Source organism: Oncorhynchus masou, chromosome 1 (assembly GCF_036934945.1).
Source record: "Oncorhynchus masou masou isolate Uvic2021 chromosome 1, UVic_Omas_1.1, whole genome shotgun sequence".
Classification (NCBI taxonomy): domain Eukaryota; kingdom Metazoa; phylum Chordata; class Actinopteri; order Salmoniformes; family Salmonidae; genus Oncorhynchus; species Oncorhynchus masou.
This window is the reverse complement of record NC_088212.1, coordinates 72,201,053-72,220,082: the sequence shown is the minus strand read 5'-3', so window position 1 is coordinate 72,220,082 and position 19,030 is coordinate 72,201,053. Positions and strand designations below refer to the sequence as shown.

Genomic DNA, 19,030 nt, shown 5'->3' with positions numbered 1-19,030 from the left:
TCATTGTCATGATGAAAGACCCAGCCACGTTTCATCTTCAATGCCCTTGCAGATGGTAGGCTTTGTTACTTTGGTCCCAGCTCTCTGCAGGTCATTCACTAGGTCCCGCCATGTGGTTCTGGGATTTCTGCTCACCGTTCTTGTGATCATTTTGACCCCACGGGGTGAGATCTTGCGTGGAGCCCCAGATCGAGGGAGATTATCAGTGGTCTTGTATGTCTTCCATTTCCTAATAATTGCTCCCACAGTTGATTTCTTCTAACCAAGCTGCTTACCTATTGCAGATTCAGTCTTCCCAGCCTGGTGCAGGTCTACAATTTTGTTTCTGGTGTCCTTTGACAGCTCTTTGGTCTTGGCCATAGTGGAGTTTGGAGTGTGACTGTTTGAGGTTGTGGACAGGTGTCTTTTATACTGATAACAAGTTCAAACAGGTGCCATTAACGAGTGGAGGACAAAGGAGCCTCTTAAAGAAGAAGTTACAGGTCAGTGAGAGCCAGAAATCTTGCTTGTTTGTGGGTGACCAAATACATATTTTCCACCATAATTTGCAAATAAATTCCTAAAAAATCCTACAATGTGATTTTCTGGATTTTTTTCTTCTAATTTTGTCTGTCATAGTTGAAGTGTACCTATAATGAAAATTACAGGCCTCTCATCTTTTTAAGTGGGAGAACCTGCACAATTGGTGGCTAACTAAATACTTTTTTTGCCCCACTGTACGTGTAGTATCTTAGTTTAAACTGTGTAGAGGATGAGAACCAGTATAGATATAGGGAGATTCTCCGTTGGGCATAAATCCATCCTATCCTCGACTCATCCGTCCTCCTCCCCTTCTGACCAGGAAGGAAACCGATAAGTCGTTACCATATGTAGGAGAATATCATTTTGTTAATAGGTGAACAGATGAGTTTGCACTTCTCCTCGATAGCCTCTCCCGGCTGAGAATTCTTAAGTATATCTGTAACGGCATTCTTCTGTTGAAGGAGGAGCAGACCAAAATGCAGCGTGGTGGTTACTCATGTTTATTAAAGAAAAATGACTAGACATGAAATTACTGTAATATACTAAACAACAGACGGAAACGTGAAAAAACTATACAGCCTATCTAGTGAAACTAAACACAGAGACAGAAACAATCACCCACAAAACACTCAAAGAATATGGCTGCCTAAATATGGTTCCCAATCAGAGACAACGATAATCACCTGAATCTGATTGAGAACCGCCTCAGGCAGCCATAGACTACGCTAGACATCCCACAAAAAACCCAAGACAAAAACACCACAATAACCCATGTCACACCCTGGCCTGACCAAATAAATGAAGATAAACATAATACATTTTGACCAGGGCGTGACAATATCCTTCCAGAGTCCTACCAGGAAGAGTTTTGTTTTGTAATCCGCCACACCCCTTTTGAAACAAGTTTTTTTTTCTCAGAGGAGAAAAGTACCCACACGTTTTAAAACGCCCACTTTTAGTATAGAAAATGTCTGGTACAACTAGCAAAATCTGTTTGAGCCACTCAGTTTGGCTGATGACGAGCTTGTGGAGGGGAGTCTCATTTCATCAAGCACATTTGTTTCCACGTTTCCTCTCCTCGATTACGTTGACCTGGTTAGTGTAAACCATTATACTGTATATAAGGTCTATCTCTAAGGCATTAACATTAGAGTTTCCAATACTAAGGCTAAACACTTCAAATTGAATTACATTATAAGAAGACACATTCGCCGTTTGTTATTTTATATTACCCTACAAAGCACAATGCGTTATCTTGAATTGGATATACAGTTGAAGTCAGAAGATTACATACACTTAGGTTGGAGTCAACCACTCCACAAATTTCTTGTTAACAAACTATAGTTTTGGCAAGTCGGTTAGGACATCTGCTTTGTGCATGACACAATAACTTTTTCCAACAATTGTTTACAGACAGACCATTTCACTTATAATTCACTGTATCACAATTCCAGTGGGTCAGAAGTGTACATACTCTACGTTGACTGTACCTTTAAATAGCTTGGAAAATTCCAGAAAATGATGCCATGGCTTTAGAAGCTTCTGATAGGCTAATTTACAAAATTTGATTCAATTGGAGGTGTACCTGTATATGTTTTTTAAGGCCTACCTTCAAACTCAGTGCCTCTTTGCTTGACATCATGGGAAAATCAAAATAAATCAGCCAAGACTAGTTCATCCTAGGGAGCAATTTTCAAACGCCTGAAGGTACCACGTTCATCTGTGCAAACAATAGTACGCAAGTATAAACACCATGTGTAATGCTCCGGGTGTCGTGGGTGTGGAGTCAAAAGCAGGAGACAGAGAGTTCAATGCTGTGCGTCTTTAATAGCACCAACGCACCACAGGGTGCTCACAATAGGTACGTTCCCAAACACAGGGAATCAAAATGTACAATGAAAAATACACGACCAAGTACTAACACGTACCTCTACAACAGAGCCGACAACCAGGCGGGCCGGCTGTCTATTAAAGACAAACTAATTAAACATAAACAGGTGCTACCACTAAACATACAAGGAGGGGGAGGAAAGACAATCAGTGGCAGCTAATAGGCCGGTGACGACGACCGCCGAGCGCCACCCGCCCGGGAAAGGGAACCACTCTCGGTCGGACTCGTGACACCATGGGACCAATCAGCTGTCATACCGCTCAGGAAGGAGATGCGTTCTGTCTCCTAGAGATGAACGTACTTTGGTGCGAAAAGTGCAAATCAATACCAGAACAACAACAAAGGACCCTGTGAAGATGCTGGAAGAAACGGGTACAAAAGTATCTATATCCACAGTAAAATGAGTCCTATATTGATATAACCTGAAAGGCCGCTCTGCAAGGAAGAAGCCACTGCTCCAAAACTGCCATAAAAAAGTCAAACTACGGTTTGCAACTGCACATGGAGACAAAGATCGTACTTTTTGTAGAAATGTCCTCTCGTCTGATGAAACAGAAATATAACTGTTTTGCCATAATGACCATTGTTACATTTAAAGGAAAAAGGGGGATGCTTGCAAGTCGAAGAACACCATCCCAACCATGAAGCACGGGGGTAGCAGCATCATGTTTTGGGGGTAGCAGCATCATGTTCTGGGGGTGCTTTGCTGCAGGAGGGACTGGTGCACTTCAGAAAATAGATGGCTTCATGAGGAGGGACAATTATGTGGGTATATTGAAGCAACATCTCAAGACATCAGTCAGGAGTTAAAGCTTGGTCGCAAATGGGTCTTCCAAATGGACAATGACCCCAAGCATACTTCCAACGTTGTGGAAAAATGGCTCAAGGACAACAAGGTCAAGGTATTGGAAAGGCCATCACAAAGCCCTGACCTCATTCTATTGAACATTTGTGGGCAGAACTGAAAAAGCATGTGCCAGCAAGGAGGCCTACAAACCTGACTCAGATACACCAGCTCTGTCAGGAGGAATGGGACAAAATTCACCCAACTTATTGTGGGAAGCTTGTGGAAGGCTACCTGAAACGTTTGACCCAGTTAAATAATTTAAAGGCAATTTCACCAAGTACTAATTGAGTGTATGTAAACTTCTGACCCACTGGGAATGTGATGAGATATAGAAGCTGAAATAAATCACTCTACTATTATTCTGACATTTCACAAAAAAATAAAATGCTGATCCTAACTGACCTAAAACAGGGATTTTTTACTGGGATTAAATGTCAGGAATTGTGAAAAACTGAGTTTAAATGTATTTGGCTAAGGTGTATGTAAACCTTCGACTTCAACTGTAGCTAGTATGTTTGTGGCAAACTATTTAGCAAACAATGAGTTCTGTGAGGAGAAATGAACAGAAAGGTCCGACGTCGTCACACCAATTTAAACTCTTACAGATGATCCATCACATAATTTAATTAATTGCTCAAAATGGCTGTTAAATATCACCTGCACCCCAGGTATATCTAAATATTGAAGATTTAAGCTTGAAGAGTGGCTTGGAATTGTTCAAGTTGGGTCAATTGATTCCCATAGAATGTTTCTCCACAACGTTTTCTTGCTCTATTCCTATCGGTCAAGGACAGTGGATTACAGCAGCACTAAAATCAGGACCCTGGCCGCATATGGGACTCCAGAGGAGATGATTAAACAACTTTGGATAATTCCTAATTAAGTTTGTCACACTCTCTCTTTATTAAGAGAATATTAAGGGAGAATGAGAAAAGTTCCCGCAAAGCACACTTGTAATTGACCATGCCATGTTTTTTTTAAATTAGTGCACAGTGATTTAAATCAGTCTTAGGCCGTTCCTTGTGGTGTGTCTTTAATGGCACATAGTTTGCCTTTGGGCATCTCTAGCTATGACATACACTACATGAACAAAAGTATGAAGACACCTGCTCGTTGAACATCTCATTCCAAAATCATGGGCATTAATATGGAGTTGGTCCTCACTTCACTGCTATAATAGCCTCCACTCTTCTGGGCGTTTCACTAGATGTTTGAACATTGCTGCTGGGACTTGCTTTCATTCTGCCACAGGAGCATTAGTGAGGTCAGGCACTGATGTTGGGCAATTAGGCCTGGCTTGCAGTCGGCATTCCAATTTATCCCAAAGGTGTTCGATGGGGTTGAGGTCAGGGCTCTGTGCAGGCCATTCAAGGTCTTCCGATCTCGAAAAAATTGTCATGCTGGAACAGGAAATGGCCTTCCCCAAACTGTTGTCACAAAGTCTGAAAAACAGAATCGTTTACAATGTCATTATGTGCTGTAGCGTTAAGATTTCCCTTCATTGGAACTAAGGGACCTAGCCCGAACCATGAAAAAGAAATATAAACCATTATTCATCCTCCATCAACCTATGAATTGGGGCAGGTAGCGTTCTCCTGGCATCCGCCAAACCCAGATTTGTCCGTTGAACTGCCACATGGGGAAGCATGATTCATCACTCCAGAGAACGTGTTTTCAATGGCAGCGAGGTAAAAAATGTGTTAAATGAGGATGTGATGATTAATTCTCTCCCAAGCCTCTGTCTTGTACATGTGTAATTGATCTTTGTTTGTCTCACTGTGCCTCTCACATCCTTGTATAAGTAAAATTACCCTACTAACACTCTCCCTTTCTTTCCTCCCTCTCTCCCTCTTTCCACACCTCCCTGCACTCTGTAGATGTGTCAGTGAGCCTGCTGTCCCTGGTGGTGACAGCCTGTGGCCTGGCCTTGTTCGGGGTCTCAATCTTCGTGTCCTGGAAGCTCTGCTGGATCCCATGGAGGGAGCGTGGCCTCTCCCCCAGCATCAAGGAGCCCACCCATGGGCACCACGATTCCCCCATGGCACCTTTGCAACCCTACGTCCCAGCCAGGGAGCCAGTCTACACGGCCGTCGACCCCCCCGTCTCCGCCCTCGACCGCCGTGAGTCACATCGCTGCTCCATTGTCCCTGTGGCGTCTGGGACAGTGACCGGGCCGGTGACCCCCGTCTCACCGCCCCCCATAGCGGCGATCATTCCCATCCCAGAGGCGGCCATGAAGATTAGCCACACATCTCCAGACATCCCCCTGGAAACCCAGAGTAAAGGCCGCGAGAACGGGGTCCACACCAACCCTCGTACGCAGAGGCAGACCACTGAGCCCTCCCCCTCCGTCCGGTCAATGTCTATACACACAGAGATTGGGTGAGTACTATTTCACAGTCCTCTACTATGATGAAGTCACTATTGTGCCATGTACTGTGCTTGTATACTGTAGTACCTACTATACCAAGTTCCCTTACAATATAAGACTGCTACTAAGACTGTAAGTAGGAATAAAGTAGGAATAAAGATTTCAATACTGTACATTGCCAGTACATGAGTACCACAGTCCACCAGGACTGGAGTTAATTCCACAAATGTAATTCTTATTCAATTCTCTCTCCCTTTAAATTCCATTTAATTTAATTTGAATTCCAGGTCAGTCTTTGAATTAAGAGATAATTACATTCCTCTAAATTCCAATGTTAGGTTTACATTCCAAGAATTCCACAAATGAAAATTAAATTCCCTCCAGGCTTTCAGGATGATCATGTCAGAAATATAGGAATGCAGGTTGAAATTATTACAAATAATCCTACAGTAAATTTGCTTTACTATTTGTGATCATTCCTTTAACTGCGTAATGTAATGATACTGAATTCCAATTAAATTCCAGAGGTTATATGTTTTTACAATTCCAATTCCATTCCAATTAAAGCAAGTCCAAACAGTTACGGAATAATGATGATTTTTTACATTTCAATGTCATTCAATGTCAATTATCCACCATGAGTGAACTTATGAATTGAATTGGAATTTCTAATTAAATTGGAATTTACCCCAACCCTACTGTACAAATATTTATACTGTGTCTCTTTCTGTCTGTCCTCTACACAGGTCTGACTCTATCCGTAGATTATCTGTAAACAGGTCCAACCCGGACTTTAACGTGGCCCAGTTCCAGAGACAGGACTCTCTGACTGGGATGGGCCTGGGTCTGGGCCGTCTCAAACCAGAGCTTTACAAGCAGCGCTCCCTGGAAGGGGATGAGGGGGGCCGACGGGGCGGAGGCTGTGGACGCCTACACTTCATTCTTAAGTTCGACTGTGACCTGGAGCAACTAATCGTCAAGATCCACAAGGCGCAGGATCTCCCCGCCAAGGACTTATTGGGCACCTCGGACCCATACGTCAAGATCTACCTACTACCGGACCGGCAGACCAAGCACCAGACCAAGGTTCACCGCAAGACACTCAACCCCGTGTTCGATGAAGTATTCCTGTTCCCCGTGGAGTACGCTGAGCTGCCGACGCGAAAGCTGCACTTCAGTGTCTACGACTTTGATCGCTTCTCGCGCCACGATATAATCGGCCAGGTGGTGGTAGACAACTTCCTGGATCTGGTGGACTTCCCTGCAGAGACAAAGCTTTGCCGGGACATCCAGTACGTCTCCACGGTGAGTCAACACGTTCTGTTCGATCACTTCCTGTTTCCGGCTTGTAGGGGAAGGATTGTTCTGCTTAAACGCTGTAGATTCACTAAGATAAATGGTCAATTATAACTATAGCAGCATATTCATTTCAGATTAGCCATTTTTACAGCACTTTCCTCTGGTTGAATGCCTCAGATACATTTTTCAAGATGAGCCACAGTAAGCTTCATCTGCAATAAAGAAAATAGGCTCTATTTCCGGCGGCGCTTGTGTCAAACGTGTTTTAGTTTGCAATTTCGTCATGTAAAAACTGTCGCACTGGCATTTTCCAGCCCTAATGCCGGGTTTGGCATTTTACCTGCCTTAAATCAGCTTGCTTGTGCTCCGATGGGAGGGGTGGAAATATTTGAGGTGTGTCCTTAAAAACATGATCCAAAGTGGTAATTTGAGGCAGCACTCAAAGGGATATTTAAGACCAATCAAAAGCTGGTTTTAGCATTAACGCAGTTGGTTATGGCATGTATTTTGACAGCAGAAACACAGCCTATCCAGCTGTGACACACACTACCCATATGCACATGGCACAATATGTAATTTTGGCGCCTGCATATACTTGGTATTCAGAAACAGAAAAAAACATTTATACGTTTTTTTTTTTCATTTTATTTGGTTAGAAACCAAGAATGGCCTCACCTCCTCTCAATCAAGGCTTTTTGTAGTCCTGCCTAATGCAATTGCGAAGTAGTCAAAACTCAATAAAGGGTTTGGCTCCTGAGACCGCTTGGTTATAAATCTTAATTACCAAAACTTTATTAAAATGTAAAGTTTGAGAGGAGTAAAACTGTGAGCTGACATTCCCTTTTCATCTATGCATTAGAGGCAAGCCCACTTTATTTTAGCTATGCAAGTCCCGTTTGGACATGTTTAAAAAAGAAATGTATGATATAGGCTATGTGAATGCCCACCATGAATAGAGAGATGAGAACCTTGGTGAATACCAGTGAACCTTGTATTCAGAAGTTATCTGTACCTGAAAATTGCTTGTTTTCCGTTTTATATGTTTAAAACACAAGCCCTCCCTTAGGCCGACTAGGCTGGTTCAACTGCAATGTGTGTCTTTTATATCGTGGAGATTTTATGATATCATTACATTTCATATTTATTTATTGTTGTTATTTTAAAAACCTGATTGCGTTTTTTTCCGTTTCATTTTATTACAACCAATCTTATTGGAATTCACCTGTCTGTTTTAATGGTTACAATGTCTGTGGCTGCAATGCAACTTCTGCAGATGTGTGAATGGGACCTGATCTGCAAGATGGATCCGATTATGTTCATAAATCATAGGCCGATTTGGGAGCAGTATGACGGTGAATGGACATTCTCCCTTTCGCTCTATATTGGATCTTTGTCCAGCTACTGTGAAAAGTTACGATGTTCCGTTAAACCCTCCATAGTCTTCTTTGTTTTAATATTGTATGGCCACGGGGAGAAATGATGGTGCCTGTAAGTGTGACACAGCCTATTTAAAACAAGTTGTTATTTTATTGTGTTTAGAATTTAATTATAATTATGTGTTCTATTTTTAGGCTTTATCAATAATTAATTTAATCTTGCTTATTGACAATATTTGACATGTCCTTGCTCAGCCATAAAACAAGTTACAGTAGGCCTAGCCCCTATATCATTGTGAATGCTTTTGAATCCAAGCAATAACTTAGAACAATGTAGACTGCAAATGGGTTCAAGTTAACGTGTTTAGCAAAGATAGGTCTAAATTTAGTTATTTAGTTTCTGTAAGCTATTTAACAAGCTTTAATGGACTAACATTGGAAATGGAGTTGATTCCAAGGCAAGACATAAAATACAGTAAATACACAACTTGAAGCAATCACATATTTCACCAGGGAGCACGTTCAGGGAGCACGCCAAGTCTCAACACACCCATAACCTGTTTATTCATCAAAACACAGCCCTTTCGTACCAAGGCCAGCAAATGCGCCGATAATTGTGATCGTGATAACAGCTAAAATATTTTGGACACACCACTGAACCTATAGAGCTACCGCATGCGCTACGATATACCATTGCATTAGGTTTGTTAAAATAGAGCCCAATGTGTTTCATTTGTGGGAAAAACAAGCTGGCAGGAGACATCTGACAGTGAAGACCTACAGTTGAAGTCAGAAGTTTATATACACCGTAGCCAAATACATTTAAACGCATTGTTTTTCACAATTCCTGACATTTAATCCTAATAACAATTCCCTGTCTTAGGTCAGTTAGGATCATCACTTTATCTTAAGAATGTGAAATGTCAGAATAATAGTAGAGAGTGATTTATTTCAGCTATTATTTCTTTCATCACATTCCCAGTGGGTCAGAAGTTTACATACACTCAATTAGTATTTGGTAGCATTGGCTTTAAATTGTTTAACTTGGGTCAAATGTTTTGGGTAGTCTCCACAAGCTTCCCAAATTAAGTTGGGTGAATTTTGGGCCATTCCTCCTGACAGAGCTGGTGTAACTGAGTCAGGTTTGTAGGCCTCCTTGCTCGCACACAAGTTTTCAGTTCTGCCCACAAATGTTCTATGGGATTGAAGTCAGGGCTTTGTGATGGCCACTCCAATACCTTGACCTTGTTGTCCTTAAGCCATTTTGCCACAAGTTGGAAGTATGCTTGAGGTCATTGTCCATTTGGAAGACCCATTTGCAACCAAGCTTCAACTTCCTGACTGATGTCTTGAGATGTTGCTTCAATATATCCACATAATTTTCCTTCCTCATGAAGCCATCTATTTTGTAAAGTGCACCAGTCCCTCAGGCAGCAAAGCACCACCGCAACATGATGCTGCCACCCCTGTGCTTCAATTCTCTTCTCATCACTCATCTTGAAGTCAATCAACCCGACATCATTGACACAAAGAAAAAATCGAAAGATTTATTATTTACATTTTGAAAGGGAAAGGGATAGGGGGATTCCTAGACAGTTGTACAACTTAATGCCTTCAAAAATAGCACGCACAACCGAGAAAAATAAATTGGAACAATATAAGGCCAAGTGGCAAACAATAATGCATTCACTAGGGATGGAGGTTTGAGCATGCGGGTCTGTGCAGATTAGATGTAGTCATTGTTTATGTGTTTCTGTAAATTGTTGTTTGTGTGTATAAGTTTGTATATAGAGTAATGGTATAGGCCTATGTTAAGAAATTTGCCTTTCGACAACATCCGCTGAAATGGCAGAGCATGAAATTCAAAAATATTTTTTACAATTATTTAACTTTCATACATTCACGAGTGCAATACACCAAATTAAAGCTTAACTTCTTGTTAATCTAGTCATCATATCCAATTTCAAAAAGGATTTGCAGTGAAAGCAAACCATTCAATTATGTTAGGTAAGCACCTAGTCACAGAAAAACATACAGCCATTTTCCAGCCAAAGAGAGGAGTCACAAAAAGCAGAAATAGAGATAAAATGTATTACTAACCTTTTGATGATCTTCATCAGATGGCAGTCATAAGACTTCATGTTACACAATACATGTATGTTTTGTTTCGATAAAGTTCACATTTATATCCAAAGGTCTCACTTTACATTGGCGCGTTATGTTCAGTAATGTTGTGCCTCGAAAATATCCGGCGAATTTCCAGAGAGCCACATCAATTTACAGAAATACTCATCATAAACTTTGATAAAAGATACAAGTGTTAGGCATAGAATTAATTCTGTAGAATTTCAAAAAAGCTTTACGGAAAAAGCATGCCATGCAATAATCTGAGTACAGCGCTAAGCCACAAAAACCAGCCATACAGATACCCGCCATGTTGTGGTGTCAGTAAAAGTCAGAAATAGCGTTATAAATAATCACTTAATGCAACCGCTGTGTCAGATTTTTTTTAAACGTTACGGAAAAAGCCTAACATTGCAATAATCTGAGACGGCGCTCAGACGTAACCGCCATGTTGGAGTCAACAGAAATACGAAATTACAACATAAATATTCACTTACCTTTGATCTTTCATCAGAATGTAGTGCAAGGATCCTAGGTCCACAGTAAATCGTGGTTTTGTTCCATAATGTCCAATACTAGTGTCCAAGTAGCTGCATTTGCTATCACTTTCAGCTCACGTCCCCAAAAACTGACTGCTGGTCCAAGATAACTCACACGAAAACTTCCAAAAGATATATTCCAGGTCGAATAAACTGGTCAAACTAAGTAGAGAATCAATCGTCAGGATGTTATTATCATATATATCCAATAATGTTCCAACGGGATCATACAATTTCATCTGGAGCCAAATGGAACAGCGGTAGCACTCACAGAGAAATGCGCCACAGGAAAATGGCATTCCTTCGGGACACTGACGATTTCCCCTCCCATTAGGTCAAAGTTCACAGCAAATGCTCCATTCCACTTTCCACTGAATGAGGACATCTAGTGGAAGGCTTAGGAAGTGCTTCCAGATCCATATCTTGTTGGGAAAGGAGGGGGCGATGATGTCAAAGTTGCCCCAACTTTCAGAATTTCACCTCTTGTTTGGAAGATTGCCTGTTATACTCACAGACATAATTCCAATAGTTTTAGAAACTTCAGAGTGTTTTCTATCCAATAGTAATAATAATATGCATATATTAACAATCTAGGACAGAGTTTGATGCAGTTCACTATGGGCACGCAATTCATCCAAAGTGAAAATACTGCCCCCTATCCTCAACAAGTTTTAAGCTGCAGTAACAGTGTCCAGGCAGAATAATCATATTTGTTATATTCTAATTCATTGGCTGCCTTCCGCTCGGTGTCTCCTCAGCTGGATTCTCGCAACTCACAACTCCTCAGCTTGTGCTAGCAACTAAATTCTTTACTGATCTATCCAGTTGAGATCTTTCTATTATTCTCCAAAAGTGAGGCATGGAGGTGAAGACTTATTGTGGTCCATTTAGCTAATGACATTCTGCGGTAGAGAAATTACAGCATTGCTGTTTACAGCAAATGGGCCAATTAGCACATACTGTATGTTCATTTTACAAAGCTCTTTTACAAAATGGGACTGTGCATCTCACTGAGTAATTATGAGGCTGTATCCATTTTTTTCACACTAACATTAACAGGAGGCATTGCTAGTGTATATCCATTGTTTCTTCGGGATATTGATTTTGTAGTTTGTACTTTGGACACTGTTACCTTGAATAACCTACAGACTTCCATAAAATCATAACCATCTACAATTCCCATCCAGTCATAACACTGGGAGTCTCCAGAATACTCAGAAGGTAATGTTCCTCCATTTCTGGTGCTCTGATTTGGTGCTCTGATTTGGTGCTCTGATTAGTGGGCTGATTTACACACTGACTTGTGAATAGTAGCTAACCTTTTACACTCTGATTCAAACTACTGAGTCGATTTCAATCATGACTCCAGAAAGCACCATGGTTCCAGATCTCATGGCATCAAATATGGGTGAAAATAATATTATTTCCTAGTCTGTGTAATGACTGATATTAGACTTTAGCATTGCGCTCACAATAATGGAAAAATGGAAATGTCTCTGCTTAAGTGGAAGGTGTGTACACGATATTAGAAAGTAGAGGCCACTTTCTGCTTGTCTCAATGCATGTCCACCCTCATCTCCCTAGCCTCAAAGACAACCAATCACAGTACTGTACATCTAGCTAGCTAACATGTCATATGTCTTTGTGGATGTAAAAGGCACCAGGCCTTGACATACATGTTCTCAAATAGTCTTTAACAATAGCTCTAAATAGTTTCAGCACTGCAGTGATTCCATGGCACATGGTTAATCAACTTATACACAAAATGACACCAGATTCAAAATGTAGAGTTTTTCAATTAAAATTATTAGAATGTTATACTGTATATATGGGGGATACAACCATCCCAGCTCTGCAGATTTTGCTGCGAAGAGACAGAATCATTTGATCATTTGTTTTGTTACTGTCCATATGTAGCTTTATATGGAGCTTGTTTTTGGATGCAGGTTCAGGAATGGCTGAAGAATTGCAACATTTACCTGGAGCTAACTCTGCAAATAGCACTGCTGGATGATTTGACAAGTCCTAGTCAATCGATCAATAATTTAATAATACACTTAGCAAAAATGTTTAATTTACAATCTGTAGAAACTATGGAAATAGAAATGTTCAGAAGTTTTGTAAAACATCACAGTTGAAAAATATATGACAAAAAAAATCTTGTTAACAAACTATAGTTTTGGCCAGTCGGTTAGGACATCTACTTTGTGCATGTCACAAGTAGTTAGTGAAACAACTGTTTACAGACAGATGATTTGACTTATAATTCACTGTATCACAATTCCAGTGGGTCAGAAGTTTACATACGCTAGGTTGACTGTGCCTTTAAATAGCTTGGGAAATTCCAGAAAATTATGTCATGGCTTTAGACGCTTCAACTGACTTCAACTGTACCCAAGAAAGAGTGTTTTACCATGGAGAAAACAGAAATGACTGCTAGCCAGCTCACTGAGCTGACAGTTGGGGAGAAATTAGAGGAGTTAGCTTGTGCGTGGAGTGAATGGATCTCCACTTTTTCAAAGAGGATTTATTTTATGATGACTTTGTTCTGTCTTACTGTGGTGCTGGTGAAAAGAATGTTTCTTCAACCTGGAGTAAGGTATCAGATCATTGTTACTACACTGAGCCTAATGAGAGACTCTGATGTATTATTCTGACAGGTCTGGGGCAATATGAAGTTCATATATTTGGGCATATATTTAAGTACCTCGTCTTGGAATCCCACAAAGGAAAATAGGAGACATTAATCCACATGGTGCAAACATGTTATTAAATTGAGTCTAATTTCAGTTAGCCTACACATCATTGTGTTTCTCCTCAGATTTTGCCTGCACATATGTGACTGGTTACAGGATCCTATGCATTTGACGCTAGTTCCTACTTTAAAAGAGAGCCTTTTGAAAAAAAAATAATATAGGGAGAAATACAGGATTCTTCCAGGCTAGCCATGATTGGCTGAGATAGTGGAGGGGCTGGAAATGCTGAGAGATGAGTCCTTATTGGTGTGTCATGTCACAGGCTTCTGTGTAAAAATGAATGGAGGCTCCCCTGGTCAGTTTATACATACTCTTTTCTATAACATATTTTTGGGACTATATAGCTTTTTTTATTGAACCTTTATTTAACTAGGCAAGGCACATTCTTACTTACAATGACAGCCTAGGAACAGTGGGTTAACTGCCTTGTTCAGGGGTAGAACAACAGATTTTTACCTTGTCAGCTTGGGGATTCAATCTAGCAACCTTTCAGTTACTGGCTCAACAGTCTAACCACTAGGCTACCTGCTACAGCCTTGGACAACTGCAAACGTGTTGCTAAAGCGCTCAATAACGTTGCTGCACAGAATTTAGGTGGTGCTATCAACAAAGCTCAGTTGCAGAAGGTTGTGAGAGACTACTTTCTGGAGGACAATGCCATGCTGACTCCCAGGTGTTTACATTTGAATTCTCAAAGAGATGGGTGGGGCTAAGGATTAAGAGGGTGTGAACGATGTTGAATAACCATAAACAAAGAAGAGCTAACAAAGCAAATGTTAAAATCATATCAAAAACTTTGAAGTGCTTTTTCTCAAAAGGGGGTAAACAATTACATAAACTTCCATGGCAGCATTACTTTCCCATAACTTTATCCAATTGCAGTGTATGATACACCATTTTGAAGATCTAAGTCTTTTATTTATTTATTTCATTTTATTTTACCTCCATATAACCAGGTAGGCCAGTTGAGAACAAGTTCTCATTTACAACTGCGACCTGGCCAAGATAAAGCAAAGCAGTGTGACAAAAACAACAACACAGAGTTACACATATACAAATGCACAGTCAATAACACAATAGAAAAAGCTATGTACAGTGTGTGCAAATGTAGAAGAGTAGGAGGCGAGGCAATAAATAGGCCATAGAAGCAAAATAATTACAATTTAGCAGATTAACACTGGAGTGATAGATGTGCAGATGATGATGTGCAAGTAGAGATACTGGGGTGCAAAAGAGCAAGAAGGTAAGTAATAATATGGGGATGAGGTAGTTGCTTGGGCTATTTACAGATTGGCTGTGTACAGGTACAGTGATCGGTAAGCTGCTCTGACAGCCGATGCTTGAAGTTAGAAAGGGAGATATAAGTCTCCAGCTTCAGTGAAGTCTGTACTGTTATAAACTGTATAAAAGAACAGTTTTTGTCAAGAATTACAATAAGTCTAGGATCGTGTTGCCAGTCACATATGGTAGACTATCTATTTTAATGTGCAAGGTAATGATGGAGTATATGTTCCTGGTATCCAGGGCTGTGCACAGAGGCAGCTGGGGCAGGTCCTCAAAGTGAGAGAAAAAAAGGCACCCCCCCCAACATAAAACAAAAAATGTACAGCAACGAACTTCCACACTCACAGTGGCAGAAAGGCGAGTGAGGGGACTTTTTTCAAGATTGTTAAGTTTGAGAAATTATCTAGTTTGCTGGGCAATTCATTATATTTACAGTTACATTTTTTTAAATTTAAAGTCAGTTAAGAACAAATTCTTATTTACAATGACGGCCTACCCCGGCCAAACCCTAACCCGGATGACGCTGGGACAATTGTGCGCTGCCCTATGGGACTCCCAATCACGGCCAGTTTGATACAGCCAGGAATCAAACCAGGGTCGGTAGTTACGCCTTTAGCACTGAGATGTGCCTTAGACTGCTGCACCACTCGGGAGAACAGACAAAAAATTAATAGGAAAAGAGACAAGAAATCAAATAAGAAGTAATTTGTAAAAAAATATTTAAAAAACACCACCAAAATGGGCAGGTGCTCCAGCACCCCTAGGGCTCTACCTCTACATGTGCTTGCTAGTATCTCATCTCTCAGTAGTGAAGCATTGTCTCCTTCAGGAAGATAACTCATAATCACTTTCTCTGCATTATTCCATCCAGTGGTCCCTGGTGAAGGACACAGAGGCATTATCATTAGTATTAGCATTAAGCACTAATCTTCCCAATTCACCCCATCTCAGCTCCTTTCCACCAGGTCCTAACCTCATTCAGCAGAGCTAAATGGGCCCATGGTGATGATGCCTGAGGTCATCAGGAATGAGTGCTCATCACAGTGCCACGTAAATTAGACAACTGACAGCTCTGTGTGTGTTTGTGTGATGGAAAGTTCAGTGTGTGTGTGTGTGTGTGTGTGTGTAAAAATACACTACCATTCAAAAGCAGCCAACAAGTGCTAAGCGTATGTGGGAACTCCTTCAAGGCTGTTGGAAAAGCATTCCAGGTGAAATTGGTTGAGAGAAGGACAAGAGTGTGCAAAGCTGTCATCAAGGCAAATGGTGGCTACTTTGAATAATCTCAAATATAAAACAGATTTTGATTTGTTTAACACTTTTTTGGTTACTACATGATTCCATATGTGTTATTTCATAGTTTGTATGTCTTCACTATTATTCTACAATGTAGAAAATAGTCAAAATAAAGAAAAACCCCGGAATGAGTAGTTGTGTCCAAACTTCTGACTGGTACTGTATGTCTGCCACTCTTAGGGCTGGCACAACTACAAGTACTGTATAACCTTGTAACCGACAGTTATGGATGAAGACCATGAAAATAAATAAAAACTGTCTTAAGAAAAAACAAGATGGGACGGGAGTGACAGATGTGCAGATGATGATGCGCAAGTAGAGATACTGGGGTGCAAAAGAGCAAAAAGATTGGGTTAGGTGGGTGGGCTATTTACAGATTGTCTGTGTACAGGTGCAGTGATCTGTAAGCTGCTCTGACAGCTGATGCTTATAGTTAGTGAGGGAGATGTAAGTCTCCAGTTTCAGTGACTTTGCAATTAGTTCCAGTCATTGGCGGCAGAGAACTGGAAGTAAAGGAGGCCAAAGGAGGTGTTGGCTTTGGGGATGGCGAGAGAAATACACCTGCTGGAGCGCGTGCTATGGGAGGTTGTTGCTATGGTGACCAGTGAGCTGAGATAAGGTGGGGATTTACCTAGCAAAGACTTATAGATGACCTGGAGACAGTGGGTTTGGACTCTACAACGTGAAGAAATATTGTTGCTCCTTGCTGAAACAAGCAAGGTGTTGTAGCAAACAAGTATTTGGTTGCTTAGGCAATGCCCCCCTTCCTGCAGCAGCACATGCAGTCGAGGAGAGGAGAAAATGTGCATGTACATTTTAAAAATTACAAATTAAGTTCTCTCTACTTTTTTCTGTAGACTGCTGTCTCCTGCAATTTGTTATATGACACTCCCCAACCACTTCTCCCCATTATGTCTTCTTAGAATAGAGATGTTTAATCATCTCCTCACAGCAATCCTTTTCAAAGCTGTGTAAGATCAGACAGACCTGTCTTGTTGTGGACAATCACAGGTAGGCCCTGTCTTCAGTGATCTCATTGATGGACCAGCGCTTTTCTCAGTGTGTGAGTGTGTGAGCTACAGTAACTTTGATGTGACCATTGATCCTGTCTGTGTTTTTCATGTCACATGGAACTGACATTTATCAGAGCTCTGCCCTCCCATTGATTATAAAATATGATTCATATTATTCCAGGGAGGTCAGTGCTGAATCAATGAGGCGTAGCTGATGAAGAGAACACCCTCACACACACTGATATATGATGACATTTGTCACAGAGGATTTAACACCCACTCAGAGCATTCCTGTGCACACAGGTTTGCGATACAGTCACATAGCAAGGAAAGCATTCAAATGTTGACAGCATGCATAATAATAATTCATGAGCCGGTTATTCTGTCCTCTGTGTTGGGGTTCAGGTGATTCTGTGCCTTTAATAGTGATACAAGTCTTGTAGTTTGTCTGAACAGCGACCATTTTGACTTTCATGAGTTTGGAACCCAGGTGACCTGACTCTAAGTGACTCATTATTCCTTCAGGATGACTGTGTTAGAGCCCTGTGCCCTGTTGCCTGGAGAATAATAGGAATAGCTAATGACCTGCCTTTCCCTTCAACCCATATCAATGGAACTCAAAGGCACTTAGACCAGGGGTGGTCAATCCTACTCTGGCCCTGGCTGTCGACTTTTGTTCCAGCCAATGTGGCTGGTTGGATAGTGTAAGTCTAGGGCTGGCCAGCCCTACTCCTGCGAAACTACATAGAGGGTGTGCAGACATTTCCAGTACTGATTCAACCAATGCCCTGCTGAATCCTGTGTTAGTGCTGGGCTACATTCACATAGAGATATTGAGGCCCTGGGGTTTTGGATGTAAAGGTTGGGCTTCAGAGTGTACTCAGTGGTAATTATCTGAATGCAGGCCCTCTGCTGCCTTGTTAACATCAGCCGTCCTCTCATGTACCCTCTCCTACTCTCCTCTCCCCTCCACTGCTATCTTCTTGTCTCACATAATTGGTTGTCTAACATATTGGCCACATGTGTGCATGTGTCTGACTGTCTCAGTGTGGTTTAATTGGATGCTCTGTGACACAACTGAACCCTACCTCCATCCCCTCACCTCCTCTGCCTCCTCTCTCTCACCTCCCTCCTCCCCTAAGCTCTGCCTCCTCTGCCTCCACCTCACCTGTCTGGTAATCAGGCAATTGGTTCTCTCTCTCTCTCTGGGTGATGACGGTGAGATGACGGTGTACCCACCATCTCTGATGAGCTCTACTTTAACCATGAATACTAATGTTCGTCTAAATAATAATATGAATACACTCTTATACAAAACAGTTCTACCTGGAACACTCTTTTTTTTCTAAGAGTGTACAGTTGGACACAATGAGGGTGGTAATAGGCTGGGCAGAGAAATAAAAGTATATCATGGAGGGCAGACTCAGTATAGGTAGTAATTAATAAATGGCCACTCATATTGGGTCTTTGATAAGTTTAATTAGACTTCAAATGTATTTGCCACTTTGATCCAGCCATTATTTAGGAATATGACCTAAATAATGTTCCAGTGAGGGGTTGACTGGTAACATGGGTCATTAGCTTTTAGTGTATCTATATTTGGGAAGGACAGAAATATCAGTCTCAAGCTCATGGTATTTCATTTGACAGCAGGCACATAATTGAGAGCAGTGGTATTTGGATGTATGTGTGTGTGTGCATGTGTGTGTGTG

The 19,030-nt window shown here is 41.2% G+C and overlaps 1 protein-coding gene across 1 annotated transcript in view; it reads left to right on the top strand.

The window, feature by feature from the left end:
- The window catches only part of LOC135550109 (synaptotagmin-9-like), a 49,322-nt gene that overhangs the window by 11,292 nt on the left and 19,000 nt on the right, over positions 1–19,030 (top strand). Inside the window, exons 2-3 of the mRNA XM_064980606.1 lie at positions 5,138–5,642; positions 6,378–6,936. Coding sequence (XP_064836678.1) covers positions 5,138–5,642; positions 6,378–6,936 — 1,064 coding nt within the window. The remainder of the gene's footprint in view (positions 1–5,137; positions 5,643–6,377; positions 6,937–19,030) is intronic.